The sequence below is a fragment of the Neopelma chrysocephalum genome, unplaced genomic scaffold (assembly GCF_003984885.1).
Source record: "Neopelma chrysocephalum unplaced genomic scaffold, ASM398488v2 Primary Assembly neopelma1_23, whole genome shotgun sequence".
Taxonomy (NCBI): domain Eukaryota; kingdom Metazoa; phylum Chordata; class Aves; order Passeriformes; family Pipridae; genus Neopelma; species Neopelma chrysocephalum.
The window spans coordinates 29,422,934-29,450,380 of NW_020897691.1; the positions used below are offsets into that span (position 1 = coordinate 29,422,934).

At 41.3% G+C, this 27,447-nt stretch overlaps 1 protein-coding gene across 1 annotated transcript in view; it reads right to left on the minus strand.

Moving 5' to 3' along the window:
• CLVS2 (clavesin 2) overlaps positions 1 to 26,495 on the minus strand; it is a 60,280-nt gene extending 33,785 nt beyond the window's left edge. Inside the window, exons 1-2 of the mRNA XM_027692043.1 lie at positions 25,514 to 26,495; positions 14,985 to 15,159 (exon numbers count right to left, since the gene is read on the minus strand). Of these exons, the coding sequence (XP_027547844.1) occupies positions 14,985 to 15,159; positions 25,514 to 25,902 (564 nt within the window). The 5' untranslated portion in view covers positions 25,903 to 26,495. The remainder of the gene's footprint in view (positions 1 to 14,984; positions 15,160 to 25,513) is intronic.
• Between the last annotated feature and the right edge of the window lie 952 nt (positions 26,496 to 27,447).

Below are 27,447 nucleotides of genomic sequence, written 5' to 3' on the forward strand. Positions count from 1 at the left end.
AGCCTTGGGTTTATCTGTAAAGTCCTGTTCTCCTCTAACAGCATGGCTTCCACTGCAAGATCAACACTTACCATGTCTTTCCACATACAGTGTTGTGGGGAACCCGACCCCTTTATTTTTAATAGCCTACTGCCATGCTTTGTGTTGCCAAAAAGTTATTTTATCTAAGGGTTTGGGGGTTTTTAATCAATATGGGTTTGATGAGCCCAGGGCTGTGAATTTCAGTCCATATTGAAAGGATGAAACCCAAGAGAGAAAGGACAGGAGCATGTTGTCCACCAAATAAAAGCAGAGAGAAGGAAACCAAGCTGACACTATTCGGGTGACCAGAATTGTGCTCTATGTGAATCCTGACTGAATTCCTTCTAAGTTTTTGTTGTGTGTTGAAAAGAAAATCAAAGTTCTGAACAAGGAGGGGTGAGAAGCAAGCAGCACCTGGCCCAAAAACAGTGCACTTATAGCAAAACATTCATTTTGAAACCATCTGCTTTGCAGCAAAACATGTCTCCTGCAATACAATATGTGAATCAAAGCAGATTATGCCTGGGGTTCACTGCAGAACACGGAACAAAACAAGTTATCCTACAGCAACCTTCCCATCAGACCACAACTGATGCAAGTTCAGGAATGCCAAATAAAAGTGCTGAACAGCATGCCAGGGCTCCACTCACTCCATCCGGCCTTACCTCAGGAAGAGGGACAGATGGTGCCAGTGACTCAGAAGAACGCCAAAAGGCTCTCATCTCACAGCAATAACCTATGTCCCAGCCTTGTGACAGTCTGTCATCCACACAAATGGTATTTTTCAAGGGCATAAGTGTGAACTTGGTGCTAGTAGGAAAACATGACAGGGTGCTTTCACAGATAACTTCTCTTTCTGCGACCTGAGCAAAGATAATTCTATTCTGCAGTTTCACCAGTGTGCTCCTCTGTGTGAGAAGGCTGGGCCTTGGGAAATAATGCTTGGCAACATAAATTATAGCTTAGTGTACTTCTTCTGGCTAACTTAAAATTGTCAAAAACCTTTCCAGGAATAAAAAGCCTCAGGGAAAGCATAAAAGATTTGTGAGCAAGACTTCGTAACTTTAAAGGAAATCAATCCTAACCTTAAAATCTGTAAAAAACCCCCCAACAAATCAGATCCCGCAGATTCTGCTTTTCTGTTTTTTCAATTAATGCAAAATAGAACAAAGCAGTTGTAATTCTGTTCTCTACAGCCTGTTTAATTTTTTTTCCATTTCTGAAGTGTAAAATTCTGATTTCCCATTTCTACTCTAGGGAAAAAAATATTAAATTGCACTTGTACTTCTTTTCCCCAAAACAGCCATTGAGTGAACAAACACAGAGAAGCACTGGCTCCCCATACAGTGGCCAGGACTGATTTAGGACAAAGAAAGAGGGGAAAGAGCTTTGAATTGGTAGACCAAGACCCAGGCAGAAACAAACTGCTGAGAAGGTGTGTGCTAACAACAGCTACTATGATGATTCTCAGAGATACAGTGATGTCATGACATAAGCACGTTAAGCTTCATGGGGAAGAAGCATTTTCTCTTATTAGACAAAACAGCACAGAATGAGACAGTTACATATTGACCCAAACTGCTATTCTGGGGAGTTGTTCAACAATGAAAGTTTTATATTCTACCTGTATGTCCCTTAGTAGTGACACAGATACTTCTACTTTTCCAATCTCAGCTCAGAACACCAAACACTTGGGAGCTTGTCAGTCAGTTTCTATTTGGCCTCCCAACCCCGAGTTGTTTCTCAGAAGACCCATCCTGCTTCACATGTGCCCCAAAGTGTCAATTGGGACAAGAATGTCCCATTCTTTTTGTCCCCATGTGTCAGCCTGAGCGTGAGTTCAAACATCAACTCTGTGCTGGTAGCTCACATAGAGTTTTCTCCAGTGCCCTCCTGTACAACAACTTAAAACTGCAGCCTGTTGCTCTGAAAAATGTCCAGCTAAAACATAGTGTAGCTAGAAGAGGAGATGCTAAACTTGCTACCCTTACCTCCATCCTCAAACCCTGTGGATAACAGAGCTGAGTCATTCATCATATTCAGGCCCAGTGTCATATTCGATTTCAGCTGCTCTCAAGCCCTACAAATCTCATCTCTGTTTACATTCTGCAAATTCTTTTTTCATGGTGTTGCTTAGACAATACAAATGACTGAGAATGTGCTCACCAATCCAGCAAATTATCTTTTTTTTTTCCAAAAAACACAGACGCACGCCTTTTCTATTTTTCAGGGAAGACATCAGTGCTGCAGATGCACGTTTTTTCATCTCAGTCCTCGTGTCTGCTTTCCTAGCCTGTGATTTAATGAAAGATTAAAGACTAGCTTATGAAAGTTCACCACGGCAACTGCTGATGTCACTGGGAACTGGATTCCCAGTTGGGGCTTAAAGAAAGATGAAGATCATATTGATAATTGACAATATTTCTGACATTATTCATCTAGCTAATTAAGCCACAACTCCATGCTACTACGTATGCTCAAAATTGAATGAACAAAAAATGTAGCACCATTAATATGCTTAGCTATTGGTGTTATATAAATTTAGACCCCAGAAATTAACAGTTCATATTTACTCCTTTTCCATTCAGCAGCATCTACTTCATGATGCCATGCCTTTAATTATCCCACTGAAAAAAAATATATACATTATTCCCCACAAAGTGAACCTAAGTGCTGCATTTCACATGTCGTAAAATGAAGCAAGATTTTTATTCAATTGGAAGCACATTTAAGCACTGAAGGAAAGGAGACACACATTACCACCTTGGCCAGCTTTGCCTGTAACCCTTGCCATGTTTACCATCCATTTGAGAAGAGGTAGGTACAAACACAAGAACAAAAAGCATATTCAAAGTCACCAAAGTGTACACTTCATGTACATGTCTGTTCTCCTTTCAGCTTTTTCTGAGGCAAATTACTGCTAAAATGCCTTTATGGTAGTTTGTTGCAACCCAAAAGCAGTGTACTGGTGGGCAGTCAACCCATAGCACGGAGATACCTCCATTAAAGAGAATATCTGCCACAAAACCATAACACTCAGGGATAGAAAATGGGGGGTTGTTCAGGACTTTAGCATATTTCATGAGGAAAAAATGCAATTAGAGGAAGAAGCAAAGGTCCATTACACAGCTTTAAGAAACACTTGCAATGAGTATGCATAGTTATGCTTTATGTATCTATTAAGATTACAAGTATTTGGATTACAGGAATGAGAATGGAGGTAGACAGATCATCTTCTCCCTGCATTTAAGTGAAAGCCGTGAGACCTGGAACTGTGCCTGAGTCCTGGACACACAGCCAAGGGGCTCTACAGTTCTGGTACAGAGTGTGGCTGCCATCCTCAGGGAGGGGCATGAGAGATCATTACAGAAAAAGGATAAGGTCGTCAAAGGGAAGCTCCTAAAAGAAGATGTTTACAGTCACCATATGAAAGGAAAACAATTCATCAAGAAGATCTAACGGGACAGAATAACAACAGGATGAAGAAGAAAAAATACAGTAAGGCTTTCCTTGCATTTTGGAATGCTGCTTAGTTTGATTTCATTCCTACAACTTAAAGTAAGAACACACACGGTCCAAGATGTAACCATGGATCTTCAAATGGATTCATTCTTAACTGGCTTTCATGCAGCTCTCTTTAAAGGCTTATGTGCTTCTTTCATTTGATACTGCATTGATTTTCTCTGGTTTGCTCCTATTGTGGCTACCCTCATCAATTAGTGTGCTATAAATAGAGCAGTCAGATTCCTTTCACTGGTCTCATTAAATTGCACTCCTGCTGAATTTCTGTGGAGAACAGAACTGGATCATACTGATAGAAATAGTATGAAGATGTCCTCGGGTTTTCCAGGGAAAATCAATTGCTCAATATTCCTAACAAAATGCTTTGAAAAGCATGACCCAATGGATCTCAGCTAATGCCCAAAACATATGTAAAACCTTGCTTGCAATTCTGCATATCTAAAACCCCAAAAGATAAAGGGTGAGAAAATATGTGGTTAAGAGGCTCAGCCAGCTCCTCACTAATACATAAGCCCTCATCAATCATAACTATTCTACTGTATCCCCTGAAAAGGAATCGTTGCAGGAAGTATGCAGCTAACCCACATAATTCTTCTGGAAAGCGAAGTAAGGATTTAAGAACACAGTCCCAAGGCATACCTGGTGTCTGTCAAAGACACCATGTAATGGTGGTGCCCTCACTGACTAAAATAGAGGGTAATGATAAAATCTGGTGCTATCATATAGGTTAATTATTGCGGACATGTGACAGCTATGATTTTAAAAATGTCAATCTTTATTTTCTAATGATATGCCAGTATAGCTTTTAAAAAATTTGTTTTAGAGACGACATTTTACTCAATTAGATTGAAAACAGCCATAAAATAGGAAACGGAATTAACTACTTTGAAACGTTTCAAAATCTAATGTGAAGAGCAACTTTTAGGTCCTTCTTCTGCCCTACACCCTGCCTTTTCATAACTATCTTGTCTTCTTTTAACATCCTTTGTGTCCCCTTTTCTCCTTTATTAAGCAGTATCCTTCAAAATCTTTTCTGTCTTCCTCCCAAAATGAAGCTACATTTTCACCATAGGTTCTTCTGCAGGTTGAAAATCCCTGCTGCAAAAGCTGAGTTTATAACTACTGCACTTGAATTACTGAACATATCCAATGTTTCTACATGGACTCACTGGCGTCTGGAGAATAATCTATGGGGGTTTTGTATGAAGATCTGAAAGATCCATTGCAGACTTCATAGGACTGGCTGTACCTTGCAAAGACATTCTGAGAAGACTGCTGGAGGACTACCAGTACTTGATGATTTGCCCTGGATTCTTCATACTTTGCATGGTGGCTTTCAGCCAGAAGATGCAGTGCTCTAAATTATACTTTCAGTCAAATAGATTAGTTTGAGATGTGGGTGCGTCCCAACAAACTCAGAAGCTTTTACAGGTAATAAGGTACGTTCAGTGCAATATCAGGTAAGAACTAATAAAAACTGCAGTTTAAATATATCTTTATGGATGCCCTCTCCTGAATCACAGCAGAACCACTTTCTCCTTCCAGAAAATGTTTTCAATGGTGGAAGTGGCAAAGGGTTGAAAACCAGTTCTTCTCAGAAAGAAAGCCCAACCCCAAAAGATTCTAATAGCTATACCATATCGTTAAGAACCAACTAAAAAGAGCCAGAAAATAACAAACATTTGAAAACACAATCTTTAATCACTGGTTAAAGATTGCATTTTCCAATGGCACTGTGCGTTATTGGAGTTAGTCCTATAAAATAAGGGAGCTGAATACATATTTTATAGCTGAAGCCTAATCTGTGAGGCACAACATAAAAGATAGCCCACAAAAACAAGCAAGCACCTCGGCATAGCCAGAACTGTTCTGGGGGAAAATGCTAACATGAGACTTACTCAGTGTCAGGTGCTGGAGTGATATTAATTTCTTTTGATTGAATGCAAACCTAATTTTTCACAAATAGGACAATATGTTTAGCCACCTCAGATTTCAGTCTATATCCATGTTTGGATATTCATTATATGTAAACAAAACATTAGTGCTCAATCCTTTTTATTACAGAAGACACTGGAAAAGATTACAAACACTATTTTCATATTCCACATAATAAGAAGAGATGTTTTTTAAGAACTCATTCTGATCTTTGCAAAATAGGAAGGTAATGACTGCAGAAATGCTTTTTGAGGGGTGCTGGGTTTTTTTTAATATGTTATTCACATTGGAGTATGATGTTTTAGAAAGATTCATAATTAATTTTTTCTTAAGAAATATAATTTTCTTTATTTGTTATAAATCTGAACTTTCAGTTCCTGAACTACTTTAAATCACCAGCCATGCAGCACTTATTTAAACAGTTATGCCTACTAAAACACATAAGAAAAAAAAAAGATTACACTGTATTGTTTTGGGAAATGAGCACAGAAGGTTTATCACAGGCACTATGTGCACGGGCAGTATGTGCTGAAGACACCAATGCAAAGCCAACTGGGCACAGCCTAATAAGATCACGGAGGATTTAACAGCATCATGGAAAACAAAGGTTAGACTGGTTTCAGAAAATCATTCGAAAAATGATCCAATGTATCCTTATGAGGGAAACCTGAAAGATGTATATATACAAAATGGATTGACAACACAGGTAGTTTGGACACTATTAAAAAAACCTAAATTTAGGCTCTCCAAATAAAGAGGATCCCACTGATTTTCACATCTCACCATTGCCAGTGCCAAACACAAGAAGATTCCAAGGTCCTGATTCCAAATCACTGCTGTTGCAGAAAGTACTCCATCAAACAATTCCTTTCTATGGGTTACTGAGAGTCACACACCAATTCCTGCTTTGGACCCAACAGCACACCGTGAAATAGCAAAGGGTTTTATAGGAGTTGACATTTTGAAATAGAAAAATTAGGATTAATGCCAAGAAATCTGAAGAGCAAGAAGTTGTAGAAAGGTTTCCGAAGAATGTGCCAGGCCTGCCTTCAAGCTTTTAAATTAAACTGTGCGAAGCTCTAGAAAGTATAATGCACAGGATAATCTTGCATTAGCAGGAAGGTGAACTACGATCTTAAAACATGTCTTAGTTCTCAAGCATTACATTTACAACAAATTAGCTTTATTTCTGAGTGACCTAACAAGGAAGACTAGTATTTATTCCCTTCACGACCTTAAAATACTGAAGGAATATTTAGATCTTGGCTGAGAAAAATCACTTTCAAAAATAAATAGATATTTTGAAGCTGAGGAGTGGTCATAACCTTATAATTGTTGAACTGTGGCCTACCAGAGACAACAGGAAGTCAATCACAGTGAGTTAATTGCCTACACTGAATTTGTGCTACAAGCCCTTCTTTTCTCATGTTGGTGCCACCTTAGTATCATTTTAGTTCTTCAGCTAATCAGAGCAATTTAGTCACTATCTTTATTTAATACAGATAGATTTGGTTTCCTGATAAAAAGAAATAAAACAGAAAAGTGGTTAGCATTTGGCAAAAGCTCAAGAAAGAAGCAGTCTGCATACACCAGAAGAATCTTCTCTGTCTTCTTTCTCTTAAGATGTAATAATTTCATTTGGATGTTTTTCACTGTTGACAGAACCGATGGAAAATGTCAACTATGAGCATTTTCATTGTTTCCTACACTATGCATGTCTACTTTGTTGAGTAGAAGAAAACTTCAGATACAAAAAAATTCTTATTTTTCCAGATCATGCCATGTAATTCTACTACATCCTTGGAAGCTCTCAATTTCTCCTACATGGCCCCATGAGCACTGAGTCATGTATAGCAACTAGACCAGCTCCAGTCTGAGGAACTAAAAGGACAGTTTCCTTAACAGCCTCGTGGCTATAGGACTCACTCGGTATGTGAATAGATCAGGCCTCACTCTCCAATGCTGCTTTCCTGAATGATACAAAGAGTAATGGGACCACTGGTTAAAAGGAGATTTGAAGCTGATTGGACGCCAGATGTGGAGAGCACTTGGTCAGTGAGACCAAAAAAGGCTGAGATCTCCTAAGGAGCCTAAGATGAACTTAACATGCCATGCAGTCATCTACGGTGATTGAGGTTTCAGAGGATGCCATCAGAACAGTGAGACAAAAAAACCCACATCAGTGAAGACTAGTACAAAGTAAGGCAATGTTTGTAGGAGTGGAATGAGGAACCGGGGAAGCAGTAGGACAGTGGTAAAGGCTGCTCAGAGCAAAAATGGCAGGAGGAACGAGCAGAAGAGCCTGTGCCAGTTAGATCAAAGTGCCTGAACAAAAGCCAAGATCCCCACAACTAATCACGCCTTGCTTACAGCAAATATCTGCAAAACACTGGCAAAGTGCCCTCTGTCTTTCTTGTGTGGGTTCACATGGAGGACGACAACCTACTGCAGGCAGATACTCCGCTAGCTCCAGTGGCAGTGTTCAGAGGGTGGATATTTAACTCCATTAATCTTCCTTGCAGTTTGCACTAAGCAGAATTTCTGGGGATAAAATAAGAGTTCAGTTTACTGCTTTTTATCATTTGTTTCAGAGGCAGCAGCCCACATGGCATTATCTACATTCAAAGAGCATCTAATGAGAAGCTCCTAATTTAGCCATGCTAGAATTCAGACTCCTGGCTTGGGGGCTCAGGATGAAGACTTCTAAAGTCTTGAATCCTCCTGATCAAAAATTATTGGCAGCTGGACTCTAAATGTATAAAAAGTGACTGAAAATCAGACCATGACCTGTCACAGTGGGCACCCCAAGTTAGAAGACATTTTTAACAGTAATCCTTCAGTGGAATAGCTCTCAGCTGAGGGAAAAAAAAAAGAAAAAGAAAAAAAAGATGGTATCCTCTCATCTTGAAAATGTGTTTGTGAGAATAAATATATTAACATTCCAAAGGCGTTCAACATCTTTTTTTCTATGAGCATCATAAAAGAATCTAGCAGGGAAATTGATTCTTCTGTCTTCAGGTAACAGGTTAATAGCTGGGACCACAGTGACTAATGGTTATGTCTATACAAACATGCCTATTTGTAGCTGAATTTGAGCTATGGTCATCAAGTTCTTTCTTACCCAGCAGGTTAAGCCAATCCAGACAGCAGGTGAGGAGTTAGAAATAACAATCACTTCCAGTTCACCCTGTTTCTACAGTAAATTGATGGTAAACCTTTTTGATGGCCATTTTACAAGTAGCGAAGACCAAATGTAAGCAAACTCTTGCAAACTAACAAGTTCCTAGGAAAATTATCCCATTCTGCTGCTGTTGCTACAGAACATGAGTTGAACTGGTATGAAATTGTGCTGTTTACAAGCACATCCTTCCATTCTCTGGGAGGTCCTGGGCTCAGAGGACTCTAGCATTTACAAACAGCTTAATCCTTTAATGAAAAAAAGAATGAATGAAAATAGCTACATGATTTACTAGACCTCCTGAAAGCAGAAGATACTCCCATCAAAGGCTTGAGTCTGCTACTTTTTAATATTCTCCGAAACACTGTGTGAAATGTCAGGACTCTGTTCTCAAAAACTGGTGGAAAACTCAAGCACTGAACGAGTGGGCTTTGTGGTTTAAAGTTTGGATGCAAAAACATCCAAAGTTCTATTTTGTGACTTGCTGCTCACTGATGCTCACTGCTAGTACTAACTATTCCTTAAGCTCATTATTAACAATCATGCACAGCACAGAGCATGTGAACATGTAATTCTATGAAGTCAAAATACCATTTTCAGAGGTATCCTTGGTTCTAGACATTCCTGTCTTAGGATCTGGACACTGCAACCTGCTGGTTGCATAGATGTAGTCCAGAACGAAGTGGTGAAATTAAAGCACTCTGTGTGCTTGTTTAACTAACCCTGATGTTCAGGCAAGATTCCCAGTAAGATACTGATGGAGTTCACGCTTAGAGAAAAAGGGACTAGGATGTCCTGTCGCTTTCATCACCAGACTGCGCATGGTCTGATGTTTGGTACTTCCACCTTACACTGCTGCAGCAAATCTGGTTGGGGATACTCATACTAACGGCTGTGTAAAAGATGTTTTTGACAGTAATAGTAGCTGCAAGCATGCTGTCTTTGTTTACTTTCTGGTTTTCTTTCATGTTTGCAGTAGTGAGTTTGTTTTAGCCTATGAAGCCTTCCTCTGTTACAAAACAAAAAGACACAGTCAGTTAAAAGACCTGTCTTGTCCCCCACAATACTATTGCTGTTTCTTCCTGTAAACACCCTCACCCCAGAAGAAAAAGTCTTCTGTCTTCCGCAACAATGCTGACTATCCACATATGTTCAGCTGCCAGTTTAAATGTGTATCATCTCCTTTTCACCAGCTTTTTAACTAGAGGAAAAGTATTCACATTCAGCTACCAATAACTACGCACTTTTGAAAACATTTTGAGGTACAGCCTGCCCGAGTGACAACCTGAAAAAAAAAATCTGTCACGCCTGCAACTACTATTATGCACTAATAGAAGTCAAGTCTTTAAGAAGCAGTTAGTGGTCCAGGTTTTAAAATACTAAATATTAGTGAATCAGTTGAAGTGCTTCATGAATATCCACAATGTCCCATTTTGCAAAACTCACTTATAATTACCCCAAAGCTGTCTGTCAGAGTTAATAATAGCCCCAACTTTCAATACCATTTCAAATTGAATTTTCAGTCTTTGAAACTGTTTTTACCTGCTTTGTGAAAACAACACTTGTCCTGATACTTTGGTGGGCGGGGGTGATGGGGAGAAGTCCAGATAAGGCTTATATAAAAAAAAAAGATTATTAGAAAGAAAATAATCATAGCCACAACCTCCTCCCTCCTTCTGCCCAAGTGTTCTCAGCTTGGTGATTTGGCAGAAGGGGCCATGGGAGTGCCAGGAGCAGTAAAAGGAAGGTTTTAAAAAGGGGGAAGGGGTGAAATATACTCTTGATTTAATTATGTCACACTAAAAGTCCACCTAGCCCTTAACAGAGGCCAAAAATAAGAGCCTAGAGTAGCTACAACTTGGATAGCATATGTGATTATTTCCACTCAGCATTCACCTCATTTCCAGCTATGTACAGCCCAAGGAATTCTGAACTTTGATGCTATTTTTACATATTTAGTAATCCTCAGTTCATTCCTCTTTCACAAACTTAAGCATTTTCCCTAAACACGACTAAACTTTAAGCACCCAGAATTTCCCAATGCATAGAGTACCACAAATTACCCAGATATTGTACAAAGAATTACCATGTCTTAGAAAGAGACAGTCCTCTTCCTAGTATGCCCCAATGATGCCCATTTCTTAAAATGGAGATAACAAATAACATCTACAGTCCATTCTCTCCAGCCACTCATGATCTTGTTTGTATCCTGATCTCACCTCATTAGGGACCCTGCTTTAAGCAGGAAGTAGGATTTGCTGATCTCCTGAGGTCTTCTCCAACCTGAATTATCCTGTGACTCTAAGGTTTGCTTTATAGATTCCTCCTGTACTTTCCCTCTACAGTTTTTCTTCTTCCACTTAGATGAATCCCAGCCAACTTATTTGTTCCTTATACAGAAACCAGCCCACACTTTCTGGGGGGTTTTTGTCCTTCTTCATTTCTACAATAGTCTTTCTGATACATAAAAATAGAAGCCTCCCCAACATTCAAGATGGAAGTGATGGCACAGATTTTTGTAGTGACTTCACTGTGCTCCCCCGCTCTCTATTCAATTCCTTACAATTCTTTGCATTTGATCTGCTTTTTTGAACAACATCCTGTATTGAGATGATATTTTTATACAGCTATTTATCAGACCATAACATCAAGTTGTCAATCTTGTGTGGTAAGAGCTCAGAGTTCATCACTGTCTACGGAAAGTTAGGACTGGTTTTCTTCTGAGCTCTCAAGAGTTCACTTTCTGTGGGAAACATAGCTGAAGCACAGAGATTGCAATCTCTTGCTGGTTAAACAGGTAAAATTTTGTTAAGTTTTTGAAAGGGACATATTCAGGGCACTTGGGTATTAAAGCACACAATGCTGTAACACTCCCTGCTTTCAGAACCCATTTGCTGAGTAACATGAGCTTCTTCATGAGCCCGACATTAGTACTCGGCTACAGAAACCAATGAATGGGGAGAAGTGGGCACCTAAAGACTGGAATTCACAAACATCCACACACTGAGCATGCTGGAGAGAGCCAACACAAAGTGCTAAAGTCAAGGCATGGGTTTCAGTCTCAGCTCTCAAAACCTTTTCCTTCTGCTCAGGGTTCACAACTCTAAGCAATTAGATACTCCTAGGCACCTAATGTAGACAGATCCTTCTCAGAATATAGAGAGTATTACATGTTTCTTATTCTTCACTAGGGAAGATGCAGGAGCTCTAAGTGCAAATCCTCCTTCTCGCTGATGAGAAGCAACATAAATGGTGTAGCCACAAGTGTCTGCAGGGAAGAGTATTGTTCTTTTTTTCCCAAAGCACATAGCCAGTGTATGAGCTAGGATTGGAGCATCAAGAGTCCCAGCCAAGCGCCTCAACCTCCACATCAAGTTTTTTCTCCTTGGCTAGCAAAACCATTTCATCTAAAAATCAGCACTGACCTACACTGAACCAACTATTTGGTACAACATTGTGGTGATGGATATGCTGTCAATTCACATCAGATTACAGATAATCACTGTCCTTTAACATAAAAAATTCCATGGCCAAAAGTCTCTTTTTCCTGAAGACAACTACGTAAGAAGAGTTTTTCTAATTTATGAATAAGTTTTGGGTATGATTCTTCGCATACTCCCATTTAACATACATATGCAGATAAAGCATATAGCAGAACTCATCTTCAATAGAAAACTTTATATATTTACTTATCTTAATTTCAAAAGCAATTTCCTAAACAATATGCCATAGTGAAAAGCCAAAAAATGCCACAGCTTGTAATGTCTTTGGTACATAATATATTGAGTATTCTCCTCACCACGGAAGCTAAACAAATATAATGCAAATTTAGTAGATTTCATTCAGGAGGCAAATGGATTTGGTTAACATCAAATTCAGCTGTCACTAATCCCACTTTCACTGTCCCTTTTCACCCAAGTAACACAAATATTTAAATTCTCCAAATGGTAAAGTTCAGCATCTTTAGCCCTGTTAAATCTTATAAGCCAAAGTAAATTTTATTTCTCTGATTAAACAGAGAGTATTTACGAAGGTCATAGTGTGTGTGAGTTGTTCTTATACTTTTTCATACTGCCTGATTAAGCACTTTTTACTTTGACATCATTCAGAATTATGTTTTCTGCTATGCATTTTCTCCAAAATAAAAGAAAAGGCAGTCCCTGCTGAAGGTAAAGGAATATAACATTTGAGGCAAGGAAACTTGCAAGAATGTGCAAACAGACCCATACTTTGCCCAGGGTCTCTCTGTACCACCTTTCCACCATGCTTTCCTCTTAATTCCTTCCTGATCACAGGAAGTGCGGTTCTCCCTCCAAGATGCTCAGTACAATTGCCTTTAGGCCTTCCCATTGATTCTAATATATCTTTACACAGAAAAATGTGTAAGTAAGAGAAAAGAAAAGAAAAAGGAAAGGGAAAGGAAAGAAGGGGGAGGGGAGGGGAGGGGAGGGGAGAGGAGAGGAGAGGAACCTAAATATAAACAACCCATCTAGTATAACTACTGAGAATGGATCACTAGAGAGTCAATCAATTTTGATACCATAAGAATGGTAGCCCTCATTCCTTCAGTGGTTCTCCACAGAAAATTGATCACTGCATTATGAGAGCCCAACTAATCAATTTCTTCAAAATACTTGTTGCAAAAGGCCCTGTGAAAGTACTTTTACTTTGTAAAAGTACATGTCCTAATCTATGACAGGTAACAACACTTGTCATAGATTAGCATAGATTCCTCGAGCATTAGAACAGTTTAATTCTCATTTGCCATTTCAATGCCTTTTCCTTCTCTCTTCTGGAGTATTTCATGCCCACTTTTACATCTCTGGAGTCAACAGAACTGAAGACATTGGCCACAAACTGTTGCTGTGGGTGCTGGCCACCATCAGACTTGGGATACTCGAACATACAGAGCTGGGGGCATGGGCAAACTAAGTAAGCCAATGGACTCCTCCCCAGTTCAGTCATGAACCAATCAAGAGTAAGAGAATGCAGAGTCACAGAGCCCACCTGAAGTTTGGTAGGTCATCTGTCATATTTTCACATGCAGTTATCCACTGCAACTCTCCACAAAATAACCATCTCCGAGTAATGCCCAAGAAGAAACACCACCATTTGAAAACAAAGACTCCTAAAGCGTTAATTCATGTTCTAAACCAGAAAACAATTGCTAACTTTGAAAAAAAAAAGCACAAAAAAGAAAACAACTTTGAAAGCAATAAAAGGAAATGCCGCAGTACTAGAACACAGATCTCACTGCTGCCTTCTAATGTAGTTGTCAAGACAATGGAATCATACTGTTGCATAAGAAAACACAAGAAAATGAAAATTGACATCTTTGTCTCATGACTGCCACTACCCTTCTGGTGCAACAGCAGGCTGAATACTGGTTAAACCATTTCATCAGTTAGATCAAAACTCCATACTACTGCTAAGCAAGTTTCTTCAAAAATAGCACTGTCAAAATGAAGAAAGTTCAAAAATAAGGCTGTTATTTTGCTTTGTGAGTAATAAAAACGTATAAATGATAGAAAAATCACAGAAAAGGAATATTTGTCCTTGTAAAAGTGAGGCACACTGCCACAGGAGTGAATTACAGGTATTTTTAACACAGCAACTCAAGCTTGCGCAGAAAACTACCACCTTGATAATTTTAGTTTTTCATTTTAATAAGCATAAAATATCTTAGGAGACAGACGAGAGTTATGTAGTATCCTTTCCACCAATGTGCCTGTGCCATGTAAAGTGCATTTGCAAAGAGCTGAAAGAATTTTAAATCACTGTATACTCAGTCCCAGAAGCTGCTTCTCAGATTAATCTTGACCCAGAAAAAGAGTCGAGCACATGCTGAACTTTGAGTAAATAAATAGTCCCAGCTAACTGTCTGATCACAGGGCCCCATACTTTCTTGACAAATTACGTAGTGCCTGTCTCCAAAGGAATCAATGAAATAAAAACAACCTGGCGTGGCAGCAGCAACTGATATTTCATTAGCCCTGTGCATAATTACAAGATAAACTGATTACTTCTAACTTGCTGCTGCAGAAGCTACTGTCTGACTTTATGGGAAGCCAGTCACTTCGGAATAAAGACCAAAAAGTTTCCTCTTATTTATAGGAAAGAGAGAGCCTACACATCAGGAGTTACTGCAGTTAGCTGACTGAGTTCATTCTTTACCTTGTGCCACAGTAGCTTGCCTGTTCACCCATACCTTAAGGTGCTAATAGCCTTGCTATTCAGAAGTTCTTGGATTTTTGGGTTTTTTAGCCACCTAGATTTGTAATGAACTGCAAAATGAAGGAGAATTATGAAAAGAAAAGAATAATGTTACCTGAAGGCCCTCTATGGCTAATCTAAGCATGCTTGGTGTGAGTTTGGAGGCCTGCTTGAAGGTGAAGTTGCTCCAGTCTATAATCAAAACAAATCCATTCACTTGAAGCTCGGGGTCTTCTATCATGGCTTCTAAAGAAAGAAGTATGGCGCGCAAAATATCCACCAGCGTGTACCTGAGAATGTGAAGGGGAGATTCTGTTAGGAAAGGAGCAACAACCACAGAGGTGGAGAAGTTCTGAGCATTCTCCCCTTGTCAGAAGTTTAAATCAAAGGAGAGCAAATGTATCCTCAGAAGTCATTGGTACATAAAGCTCAGAAAGCCTCAAAAGCTTAATTAGTTGAACTCATCTTCTGGAACAGGATTATGTATATCTAGATCATCAGCCAACCAGAACAAACTACAAGAATATAACACATCAAATGCAAATTTGAACTTTTCTGTAGTCTCCTAAGCCGCTTTAGTATCTTTACATTTTATTACGCCTGTACAAGCATTTCTATGCAAATTGTATTTTTGTAAAATCATAATGATACCAAAACTTGATTCTAATACCAGAGGCCTAGACCCAAAGATTCCTCCTATATTTTTGCAAGTGAATAACAGCTGCTACAAAATTATCAGCTAAAAAAGAGATTTCCACATGTTCCCCTTATCCCTCTCTCTGTGTAATGTTTTATCTTAAATCCACAACTACAGAAGGCTAATTTCTCAAGGATCTTGAAAGCAGAAAGTAACACACTAGGGCTTTGAGGTGGTTCTGGGTAAGGGCAACAGCAACCTTTTAAGAGTCACTTAACTGCTTCCAGAGTACTAAGTATGTTGTATACCCAAATTTTGTGGTTACAGAAGAAAGTTTGGAACATGGTATTCATCAGTTCCAGCATTGTCTGTGATAAACTTGGGTTTAAAAGATGCCCCCTACAGTATGTTTTACATATATGCACATAAACTTTTCTTAGATCAATGACTTCATAAAAGAAGATATAACTGTATATTACTAAGCCCTGCTGAGTGTAATCTTTCTTTTTGGAAGCTAAGCCACCTAACAGAGTCGCTGAATAGCTTAAATATATGCAAGCAATGTCATCTTTAGACTGCCATATAATAGAGTTATTAATCAACTGGTAGTTTAGCTTATTGGATTTTTTTAAAATAAGGTGAAACACCAGAATTATCTGGGCTTTTTTTTTTCCTGGGCTAACTATGTTTTATACATAAAATTTTTTTTTAATTAACATTTTTTACAAGGGCATGTAGTAATAAAACAAGGGAGAATGGCTTTAAGCGGAAAAAGAGTATATTTAGACTAGATATTAGAAAGAAATTCTTTACTGTGAAAGTGGTGAGACACTCGAACAGTTGCCCAGAGAAGCTGTGGATACCCCACGCCTGGCAGTGTTCAAGGCCAGGCTGGATGGGGCTTTGAGCAACCTGGTCTAGCAGAAGGTGCCCCTGCCCATTGCATGGGGGTTGGAACTTGATAATCTTTAAGGTCCTTCCAACCCAAACCATTCTATAATTCTCGGATCTTACCAAAACAGACATCAATTTTCCGGTCCCAACACAGTATCAAATGAGGCATAAGAAATTTAAACCAGAAAAATATCAGATAAACAAATATTCCAGAAACAAAAGAGTGAAATCTTCAGCATTTGTGAAGATATTTTTAAACAAGGCCCTTTAAATGTTTCTCATGATGGTATCAAACAGAGTTTTCAAAATTGTGAGTCCCCAGAGAATTCTTCATTATACTGCATATGTAGCAAAGAGCATTAAATTATACTGAATTCTACTTGCTTTAATACAATTAGTACTCTGTTCTGCTGTGGGCATAGCTGTATTTTGAAAGTATCTGCAAAAAGGAAATAATACAAATGAAATTAATCTGTTGTAGCTGACTCCTTGCATCTTTCCATCTTTGTTTTTTTTAGCCAACTAAAACTCAGTGAACTTCCCAGCTATGCATTCACAGGAAAGGAACTAAAAAAGGACTCTCCTAATGTCAGAACACGAGTAAGTGTGTTTTCCCCAGAAATCATTAGCGGAAGCACTGTTTTAAAAAATTCTTCTCTTCATTTTGGAGACCCTTATTTTGTTTTGAATTTGGTTTAATTAACTGGGATAAAATTTTTCATAGTCACTCCTCTCCTTCACACTATTCTGAGATTTAACTTTTTTCTAATGCTTTACTTTTCTGAGATCTAAGGTTTAGAGGAATTTTGGCATCCTCCCTCTTTTTTGTTCACGTTTTTTTCAACTAAGAGAAGAAACAGCACAAAAAAATTGTCTGTAATTTCCCTATAGAAATCATCAAAACACTAAAAATCTCTATTTCCTTTTGGCAGGGGAAAAAAAAAGAAAGAAAAAAGAAAAAAAAATAAAGACCATTTCTGCAAATGAAATTTTATCCAAGGAGAAAAAAGGACATGCCTTACAACCAGTTTCAAAGAAATCTTTAAAACTTTCAATCTTTAACACTGTTAGTGCAATTTGATCATCAAGGAACTGCTGGATCAGTTTTTGCAGCAGGCACAGTGCCACATGCCTAGAGCGCTCTGCCTGCCCTGGGCAAACCTGAACGAGGGCGAGGGCGCAGGGGCTGGTGTGGGAGGGCCAACAATTCAGGCATGGCATTGCTGATGCTCGCCTTCTCCCCAGGCAGAGCAGCTCCCCGCAAGCCCAGCTGCTGGGGAAAATGCCACCATCACTGCAAAGGCCTCTGAATAAGCCAACAAACACCCTTAGTTACACAGTGCGAAAGCAACCTGAAATAATTCTTATGGACTCTTTCCCAAACTAGTTTGTGCATGTATAACGGGACATTTAGGGAGTGTTTGGCAACATGAAAAACTACAGATAGTTGTAGTGGCACCAAAAGCCCTTAGCTTGCCTAGTGCATCTGCAGATCAGTCTACCTATCCAGTACAACACTGGTGAACAGACAGTGGAGGGCACCTAATCAACATGGGTACTAAAAATCCCCTCTGTGACATGCACTTGTACAACTGCCAGCATCAGAAATAAAACACACAGCCTGAGGGAAGGAGGTTTACAGAGTCATGTTTGGGGTTGGAGCTGGGTTCCGAGTGTGGCCAACTGCCTTTAAACTCCTGGCTACTTCCACAAGGTGGTGTAAGTCTCAGAATTTTTTTTTTTTTTAATGCTTCACAAAATTAGAAGGAGTTACACCATGTAAGAGGCCTTCCTAGAGGAAATGCTGAACTGAGAAGGAAATTACAGTGGGTGAAACACCAAGAGAGCAGCTAATGCCTCAATCCAAGGAAGATCTCCAATGAGAACTCATACAAGAAACAGACATTAGAAATGTTCAGATCCTAAAATTAGCCTCAACCCTACTTGACATTTATGCTGCCTCATTCAAAAGATCTCGTTCTCCAGGAGAAGAGTTCTGCAAAGCAGAAGGCTGCTACAAGAGCCCTACATTCAGTTCAGGAAGAAGGGTCCCAAGGCCCTGATGTATGTCTCTAATGTTTTCCCTAAGGAGTTCAAGAAGACATCACATACCTTGGATTAATGGCTTCCTAGTGGCACAAGGCTGCTAAAAATCTGGTGCATCAGACATAATGATTCTTTGTTTATGAGGCCAATCAGGTCTCTAAGACTGGACATAAAATGCTTTTCTTATGTGTACATAAGAAATAAATACATAGATGTATACATGTAAACAAAAACACACCTAATTATGTCTTGAATTAATTCAAGATAATGGGAAAACTGTCAGGCATCAATGCGACCAGGATTTCAGCCACCACAGAGAGTAAATAATAGTCACAGGGCTGGGTCTCCACAAATCTATGGCATATTCACCATCACTGTAACTCCTATTGCAGGTTTGCTTAGTGTAAAAAATACAGTTCACAAGTATCAAGTATGGCCAGTCTTCGCGAACGAAGATTTGGGAAAGGTCTTTTACCTTTCAAGCCTGCGCAATGGACGACGATATTTGTGTTTACTTCCTGAAAACTGACATTAGTTCTGAAGAAAACAGGTCTAGCTAAAAGCAAGCAAGAAAGCTTCCTGCCAGAGGGAGGTATCTAAAGTACTCTTTAAGTCTAAAAAGCCACATCAGGAGTATACAGGGACATGTCACTAACAATCTAGCTTCCCACCTCAAATACCCTTCAGGGCAAGTAGTTGAAGATCAGAGCTATTCTTCATTCTATAATGGATATCTTGTACTGGTTTCAATACCTTACATAAGTACAGTACAGAACACCAGAAAGACAGACAAAGCCATTAGTGGGTATTTAAAGCAGGTTTTACTGTGGACACATGCTGAGACAAGCCAGAAATGTAAACCTGGTGTGATAGATGAAATCTTAGGTGGTGCAAATGGCAAGCTGAGTATTGAAAATATCAGCTGAACATCCCAAGCAAACAAAACATGATTGAAGAAACTGCATGGAAGCTTTCACACAGCACAGTTATTTGCATACAGAGACATCTTTAATCCACTCCATTCCCATGTTGTCCAGCATTTCACCTCACTTCTACTACTGTTCATGTCAGAACTAGAATGCATAGACTCTGCCGTAAAATACACTCCACCCTTGGCTGGACTTTTGGGAAATTAAAATCCTATGTAAAGAGATATTGGATCGTGTTGCTAAAACTTTTATTCTACACTGAAATTACTTTCAGATATAGAAATGTGATGAAAACAGGATAAGCTAGTGAGTGTGAAATAAATTTGGTCCAAGACAGCTTTGACTGCCTTTCTATTTCAAAGAAAAAAAAGAAAAAAAAATCAACCTATTTGCCTTAAATTTGAAGAAACTATAGTGCACAGTCTGAGGGGAAGATGGTATTGTTTTATTCTTACCAATCCGTGTTAAATAACAGCAAGGGAACAGTTAGCCACTCATTTTACCCTGGCCTCAGTTTTACAACGACTGCTCTGGTGCTGTCAGGTATGTAGGGTGTGCTGGGCCTGATTGGCTGCAGTATATGCTCTGTAGTAGCCTGAAGTTAGATAGTGAAGAAATAAATCCTTATTTATTTATGGCTAAATCTATTTGCGTTCACTTGTTTAAACAGACTCTTATGGGACATACTGTAGTTAGCAAAGTATTACTAATTCCTAGGATAATCAGGAACTCATAGTTAATTTAAATATATTTCATTCCATCTATTTATAAAACCATGCTTAATTTGATGGGGACCTTAGACATATTTTTTAGCCCAGTTATTAATGTGAATAAAAAATGCTGGAAATATGTTATCACATATATAATGCACTCTTAATGTTCCTTTTTTATGTGCATCCCAGCTCGAGTTCAAGTGAAGTAGGGAGTGGTGTGCAAGACACAGTCTGCTACTTCTTGAAATTTTTCATTCAGGTTGACTTTAAAGCAATGGAGCCTGGGAAGGCTTGACAAGTTAATAGTGATACTGACAATGATTCTTTCAAATGCTTCGGGATGGCTACCATTTCTACCAAAACAGCTATAGAGCTTCCTAAGGAAATGCCTCACTGGGGTCTTTATTTGTCAAGAACAGAAGACCTCAAACAACTAACTGAGCATCCCATTTTCTCATAATTTACCAGTGGTGGTAATTTCCCCTTTATAGAAAAGAAAAGTTATTTGAGAATTTTTTGTGGGACATGCACAAAGTGTTTCCAAGGATTTCTGGGGGAAACAGGCTGGCAGATGCTGCTATCAGCTCTTGGTAGTACTTCACTATGATCTTTCACCTTTACCTTTCAGTTATGTGATCTATGCATCCTCTTCCATGCATTCACTGTGGTCTCCACCAGGCCAACATAAAGAGAAGAGACAGGCAGAATGCAGGGTACAGATGTCTCACGTCAAATTCAGCTGTGTCAGCTGTTTTCAGTACTTCATGTTCTTGATGATGAGTGGCATCAACCATATCATCTGTTTAACCATATTCTGGTTCCAGTCAGCTCACTTTTGCACTGAATAACAGATAATCTGATTTAGCAGAGACGCCCTACTGTCTCTTCTGCTGTTTGTCATCTTCTCCATGACAGAAAGAAATTTTTAAGTTATTTTGAGAATTAAAACTGAATGGCATGAATCTGTTTCTCAGGATATGAACTGTTAACTAGAAGAGATAGATAGTAAGTCTTCTTCAGTTAAATTTGAGTCATGTGTCTCTTGAAGGTCCCAAACATATAAAGAATACACAATTTGTATTTTAAGCTCATCACCACTTGGAAAAGAAGTTTCTGTCAAATGAGCTCTTGTGCCACTGTGATTTAAAAGAGAAAGTTGGTCAAGTCTCTGAGACATCATCTCATTTCTAACCTACTGCTCTGGCTTAATATTTTTAGAATTTCATCAAAATAAGAGCCCTCAAAATACACAAAGGAGTACCTAGAAATGATGCCTCACATCTCCTGGGTTTGTCAGTCTGGATCCACACTGAATGCTGAAAAAAGATGGGGGATTGAAAATTCTGCTTAAATAGGGGCAGCATGCCCTGGGAGCCCTTATTTTAAAAACAAAAAGCATCACCCGTGTTACAAAAATGCATAAAGAAATAGAATTTTTTTCAAATATTTTACCAAATTAGCTTTTAGATTCAGATTTAATACCATTCACTATGCCTTATGTCAGCCAAGTCCCCAAATCTTCGTTCGTGAAGCCTAGCCATGATGATGTCAGCCAAGTGTCTATCAGTCACAGCCACAGATATCAGTCACAGCCACAGATGAAGATTCAGCTGATCTAAATTTTACATTAGCATTGATCAAAAAGATCCCCAGCCAAAACACCTACAGCCTAAATACAAGTGATAATAGGTAGATACGGATACCTGGGGGAAAACTAGGAAACAATAAGACAGCATCAGTCAGCAGGAGCAACTGTAGAAAAAATGACAGTGCTTGCACTCGTTAGTAATTATCATTTTAAAGATATAAGTTCCAAACAAAAACTGACTGTGCTAAACAGCTATTTTGTTACTGTTAATATGTTACTATTGTTAGCATTGCTATTTATTTTGTCACACTGCCTCTGTCAGACCTTGAAAAATACCTTGACAATTTACCTGCGGTTTATTGTGACCTGAGGAGCACACTGGCCTTCTAATAGCTACAGAACTTAAATTTTCATTTAACAGGAGGAAAAGAAAAGTTCCTAGCACTTCTGCACATGAAAACATAGTTTTAAAAGCAAACCAGTGGACTCCATCTTTGCCCTGCTGTAAATCATCTGACACAAGAGCAGAGCCCATGGTAATGAGTGCAGAGGATTTCCATATTCACTGAGGATGGTGTGAGCTGACTGGGTCACTGTGACACTGCCAGGAACTAGGTATCATTGCACTCTTCTAATGTACTTTCTAGGAAAAATACTGAGATAATTAATGCCGGAAAGATTACAAATACATAGCACCGAAATAGACTGCTTTTCCTGGGGAATGGGTGTACAGGTGCCATGAAACATACAGAACATCATGCATGACAATGGATCCCTTGTAGCTGAGGGTTGAAGTTAATTGCACCATTAACTCAAAAAAACTTCACCAGCTGGACGCATTAAGAAAAGGGGAGTCTTCAAATGCATGTAGACACCCACAAGCCAAATGTAGTTATGAATCAACAACCTGGAAGCTAATAGGGAAAGCTGATCCCTCCCAGAGTGCTAGCCAGCTTCCTGGCAGGAAAGGCACCCATCTTCATTTTCCCCATAGTACAGACAGGGTGGAGAGTTAGGCTGGGTCCCATTGCAAAGCTGCTGGGCTACTCAGTTCATTATCTTTCACCTTCCTTTTTTTGTTTTTTTTGTTTTAAATACATGTCAGATTTGGTTGTTCAGATGGTAGGACATCTGGTACAGTTTTCAGGGCCTGCTTTAATTTAATGATTTAACATCTAGTACACAGGCTTGTTTTACCATAGGAATTTTTTGCCTCCCACGCTTTTCTTTCTAATTGGAACTATATAAACCATAAGCTGCCGGTGCTATGTAAATCATCTATAGTATGTCTGCAATTCATTTAAATAACAAATTGGAACTTTTTATTTCTAATTGTCACATCCTGACCATAATAAGCCGCACATATGATAAACGTGCTGTGATCTATTAACTTAGTTTATGAAGCATACAAAGAGGGCCTAACAAGACAGGTTTCAATAAGTAATCCTCCCATTGTTCCTGTAAGAAGAACATCGGGTTATGTACTGCAAGATCTCAAGTCAGTTAAGGCATAAGCATGAGACATACTGCATATCAGCCCTAGTATAAGTTCCATACACAGTGCTCCCCTGGTTCAGCCACTGAACATCACATAATGGAAGACACTAAATTAATCAGAAAAGAAAATGACCTAGCTCCATTCCCAGATGTGTCACTGACTTGAAGCAAGCCACTCCCCCCAGCTGGGCTTCAGCTCTCCCTGCTTTGTCTGAGTGGTCTATCTGAAAACAAATCCCTTATCCTGGTGGAGAGGCGTGCCATGGGCATGCAGTGCTGAAAAGCAATAGGCACCCAATTGCAAACATGGCCATTATGTACTCTGGTGTGCCCCAGCCACTTCACTGTCATAGTATAAAGAATATTAATTGTACCACTAAGATTTCATGAAAAAATCACAATAAACTTATTGCTCTGTCAGCTGATGTCATGTACTTTAAATATCAGCACATTCAACATCATTCTTTTCAAATGACAATTATTATTTTAAATGCTACTTAATCTCTGCACTTGAATTCTTGGTGTTCTTTTGACTTGGATCAAGTCAAGTGACGATATGACAAGTGCCACATAAAGCTTTAGGATTTTTTTTCATTAACAAGAAACAACACTACCTTTAACAAGGGAACTTCTTCATCACAGACATATGACTTCATAAAAAAGTCCTAACCATCCATTTCTTTATTAATTCTTCCTTCAAAGATTTTTAAGAGTTTGTGGAGTTGTTTTTAATATTAAGAGTTTACTGATCCTTATGTGGGAAATGAAGACTGCTCAGCAAGTCCTTAGCCTCATCACCAGTGTTCCTCACTCAGCTTTTTTGCTCCATCTGCTAGAAAACCAATGCAGAAAAAAGACACAGGCCCCAGCTCTGCATATGTTTATCCACCTTTTCCAGTTGTTACCCTGGCTGTGGGCAGTTTTAATTTGTGCCAAACAGCTTTCTCCTAGTCCCTGGACTTGATTCATGGATGAGAAAGGGCCAGGAAACTTCTCCCATACGCAGTGTGGATGTGACTGCCACATTTGGAGAGGAGGAAAACCAAGGTGGGCCAGCAGCTCTCTGGGCGGAGACCCATCCCTAACTGTACACCAACTGGTGCAGGGAGCTGTGGGAATGCTCCCTGCAATGGCTATCCACGCAGCCTGCAAGAGGACAGCTAAAGAAACACCTAAAGGGCAAGCTTAAGCATGCCTATCCTCAAAATTTTGTTCTTTCTATCCACTCTTCTAGCTGCTTGTGTCCTCCCCATGTTTCAAAGTAGCTGAGCTTAAGATACGATGACTGTGTTGACCATACAAAAGATGGCAACTAGCAAGATTTTAATTTTTTTCACTAAGAAATGCTTCAGATCCTAAAGTTGCCCTCAGGTTGGGAGCTGAGGGAAACAATGCAGTGCTCACAGGAGCAGGTTTTAGAGAGCTCACTCTTAATGGATTCCTTCATTTACATGTACTGAAATCAAGCAGGTTTTGTGAATATAATTTTAGATCGCAGGAGAAACTGAGCATGACACCCAATGACGTATTTAGAATAAACAAATAGTGTCACATAGTATCAAGCTGACAGCTTAAAAGGGCCTTGATGGGAATCAGCTCTTGGGTCAGCCTACTAAGTCATCTTCAGGCTACAGTAGTCCCAAAAAGGATCAGGAAGTGTTCTAGGGACTCCACTAGTCACTTTGAATTTGCTACCAAAGCTTTGTGTGCTTGGATCATATTATGCAGGGAATTGACACTTGGAGCAGCATGAGTGGGAAATGAAGTAGTTACAGCAACTTCCATTCTGGCATTTCCAGGAGGCTCAGGAAGAGCTTTCTTTAGCTGAGGGTAAGGATTTGGAGCCTCAGCTTCCTGCACGGGCAAACTTTTCAGCTCATGATGGATACTCCTGTTTTACACACAGCCAGCATCGCCCACTTTCTCCTATGGCACCTGAGCAACTCTGTGAGTGATGAAACAGAAAGACCAACCCAGAGAGTGCAACTAGCCTTTGTCTGGAGGATGAGCACATCATCTACCATGCCAGCTCACTTCAGCTAAGGGGAGGCAGAAGGATGTAAACCTCCTATCAGACAGCTGAAAAGAGCATCCAAGCAGTTTCTACGTCCCTCTCAGAATTTACACCCCAAAGGATGACCTGGTTGAAAAGGCCCTATCCACAAAACACATTTCTTCTTTCTTCTCTCTCTCTGCCTCCCAGGCTGCTCCCCGTCCCAATGTGGGCAGCGCTGGGTGTATCCCTGCTGCCCACTCTCTCTCCCTCTGCTCTGGCACAGCTTTCCCATGCATTTCCCGGCGGAAGATGGGATTAAGGCAGGCGGGTGGCTCTGCTTTTACCTGCTCTGGTCCCAGTTGGCTGCAAAAAGGACGAGGATCTTCCTGCCGTAGTGGTCCAGGTTGGCCAGCCCACCGGGGAAACCATCCTTCAGTGCCTGCTTGATGCCCGGGTCTGTGGCCTTGAAGCTCTTGAACATGTCCAGGTTCTGCTGGCGATATTCAAAGTACTGGGCCAGGAGCCGAAACGCCTCGAAGTGCTGAAACTTCCTGGCCCGCAGGAACCGCAGGATGAAGGCATCGTCGGTGCGCAGGAAGCCGATGTCCGGCCGGGTGATGACCATGTCCCGCACCTCCTGGATGTCCTGGTGCAGGGTGTCAGGGTTCTCGTTCAGCTCCAGCCGGGCTTTCTCCAGAGTCTCCGGGGAGAGACCTGCCTGCAAATGAGTCATGGCGCTGCCCTCCTCCTCGGCTGTGCTGCCTGCGCTCCTCAGCCTCCCGGGCGCTTGTCCCCCGGAGGCGGGATGCCCCGGCACGGCCGGCCGCCGCTCCCCCGCCCCGCTGGGCCTCGCCCCGTCGCTCCCCGGCCCCGCCGCTGCTGCCAGTCCGGCCGCTGAGCTGCGAGCGGCTCCCAGGCAGCCGGGTCCCGGGGGGACCTGGCACCGACACTGCCCCTGGGCTGCTGGCGGAGGCGCGTTATCTCTCTGACATAGCGCCCTCCCCGCCGCGGGGTCCGACGCGCCGCATCATCCCCGCAGCCGGTCCGCGGAGGCGGCGAAACCCGCCGAGGACGGGGCTGCGGGCTGCCGGCTGCTGCTCACCGCCCGCCCCCGCCGGTGCCGGTGCGGATCGCAGGCGGGGCTGCGGCGGCGGCGAGGAGCCCGGCCGCTAGGCAGGGCGAGCGGCGCCCGGGGACGCTCCCCTGGCCCGAGGCTCGATGGGGGGATGCCCTCCCCGGAGCAGCACCATTTACGTAAGGTCGGCACTCACCCCGCTTCAGAAGCGTCTCCCTGGATTTGAGGGAGGGCTAAGAAAAAAAGAAAACACACACACACACACACACACACACACACACAAAAACAAACTACCACCACCACCAAACTAAAAAAAGCCAGCGAGGAGGAGGAAAGCCGATCCGCAGGTACTTCGCCGGTGCCGGTGCCGAAGCGCCTCCCGCTCGCCGGCGCGGAGCCCGGAGAGACAAACGGAGCCTCGGCCTGGAGGATGCTCGTCCCCCCTCTCCCTTCCGCGCCCTCCTCCGCTCCACGCCCCGGCTCCCAGACGGCACCAGCCGGCACGGGGCTGCCTGCTGCGCGGCCCCGCCTTGTGCGCGCACGCACAGGCGCGCACCCGCCGCGGCGCGCAGAGCCACCTGCCCCGCGGCCGCGCCCCGGCCCTGCGCTGCAGAGGAGCCGGGAAGGGAAAGGGAGGGGGCGGCTGCGCTTCGCTCGGCCCCGCGCAGTCCAGCGCCCCAGGGGTGGGGGGACTCCGCGGCCGAGGAGGGGTCCCTGCGCCGCCGGTGCCGGGGGTGCGCGGAGGAAAATGGTGGGTGCCTGGCGCGGGGCGGTGGCCGGGAGGCTACGGGGTCAGTGGGGCCACGCGTGAGCCCCGCAGAGCATCCCGTGAGAGTCAGACCAGGCGTCCGTGTAGATCTCGGTGTCGTGGCAGTAGCTAGGTGGTGTTCGTCAAGCGCTGGCTTTCAGAGCAATCCCCTTTTTTGACTGAATTTCCTAACATGAAACGTTGTGAGCTTAAAAACCTGGGAATAAAAAAAAGAAGCCCTTTTTTGTGGCCTCATGTGGGAGGCAGCATGTCTTAAGTTGCATTATATTGCAAAGGGCAAAAATATCTTGCTTCTGTGTATTGAATACTGCAGTGAGGAAAGATGTCTTTTTTCATGCAGGAAAGTTTGATGCTGCAGTCTGCTTTCAGGAAAAGTTTCCACTGAAGAGCATTTGACCTTTGTGGAACTGGACCTTCCCAATGCAAATATACCG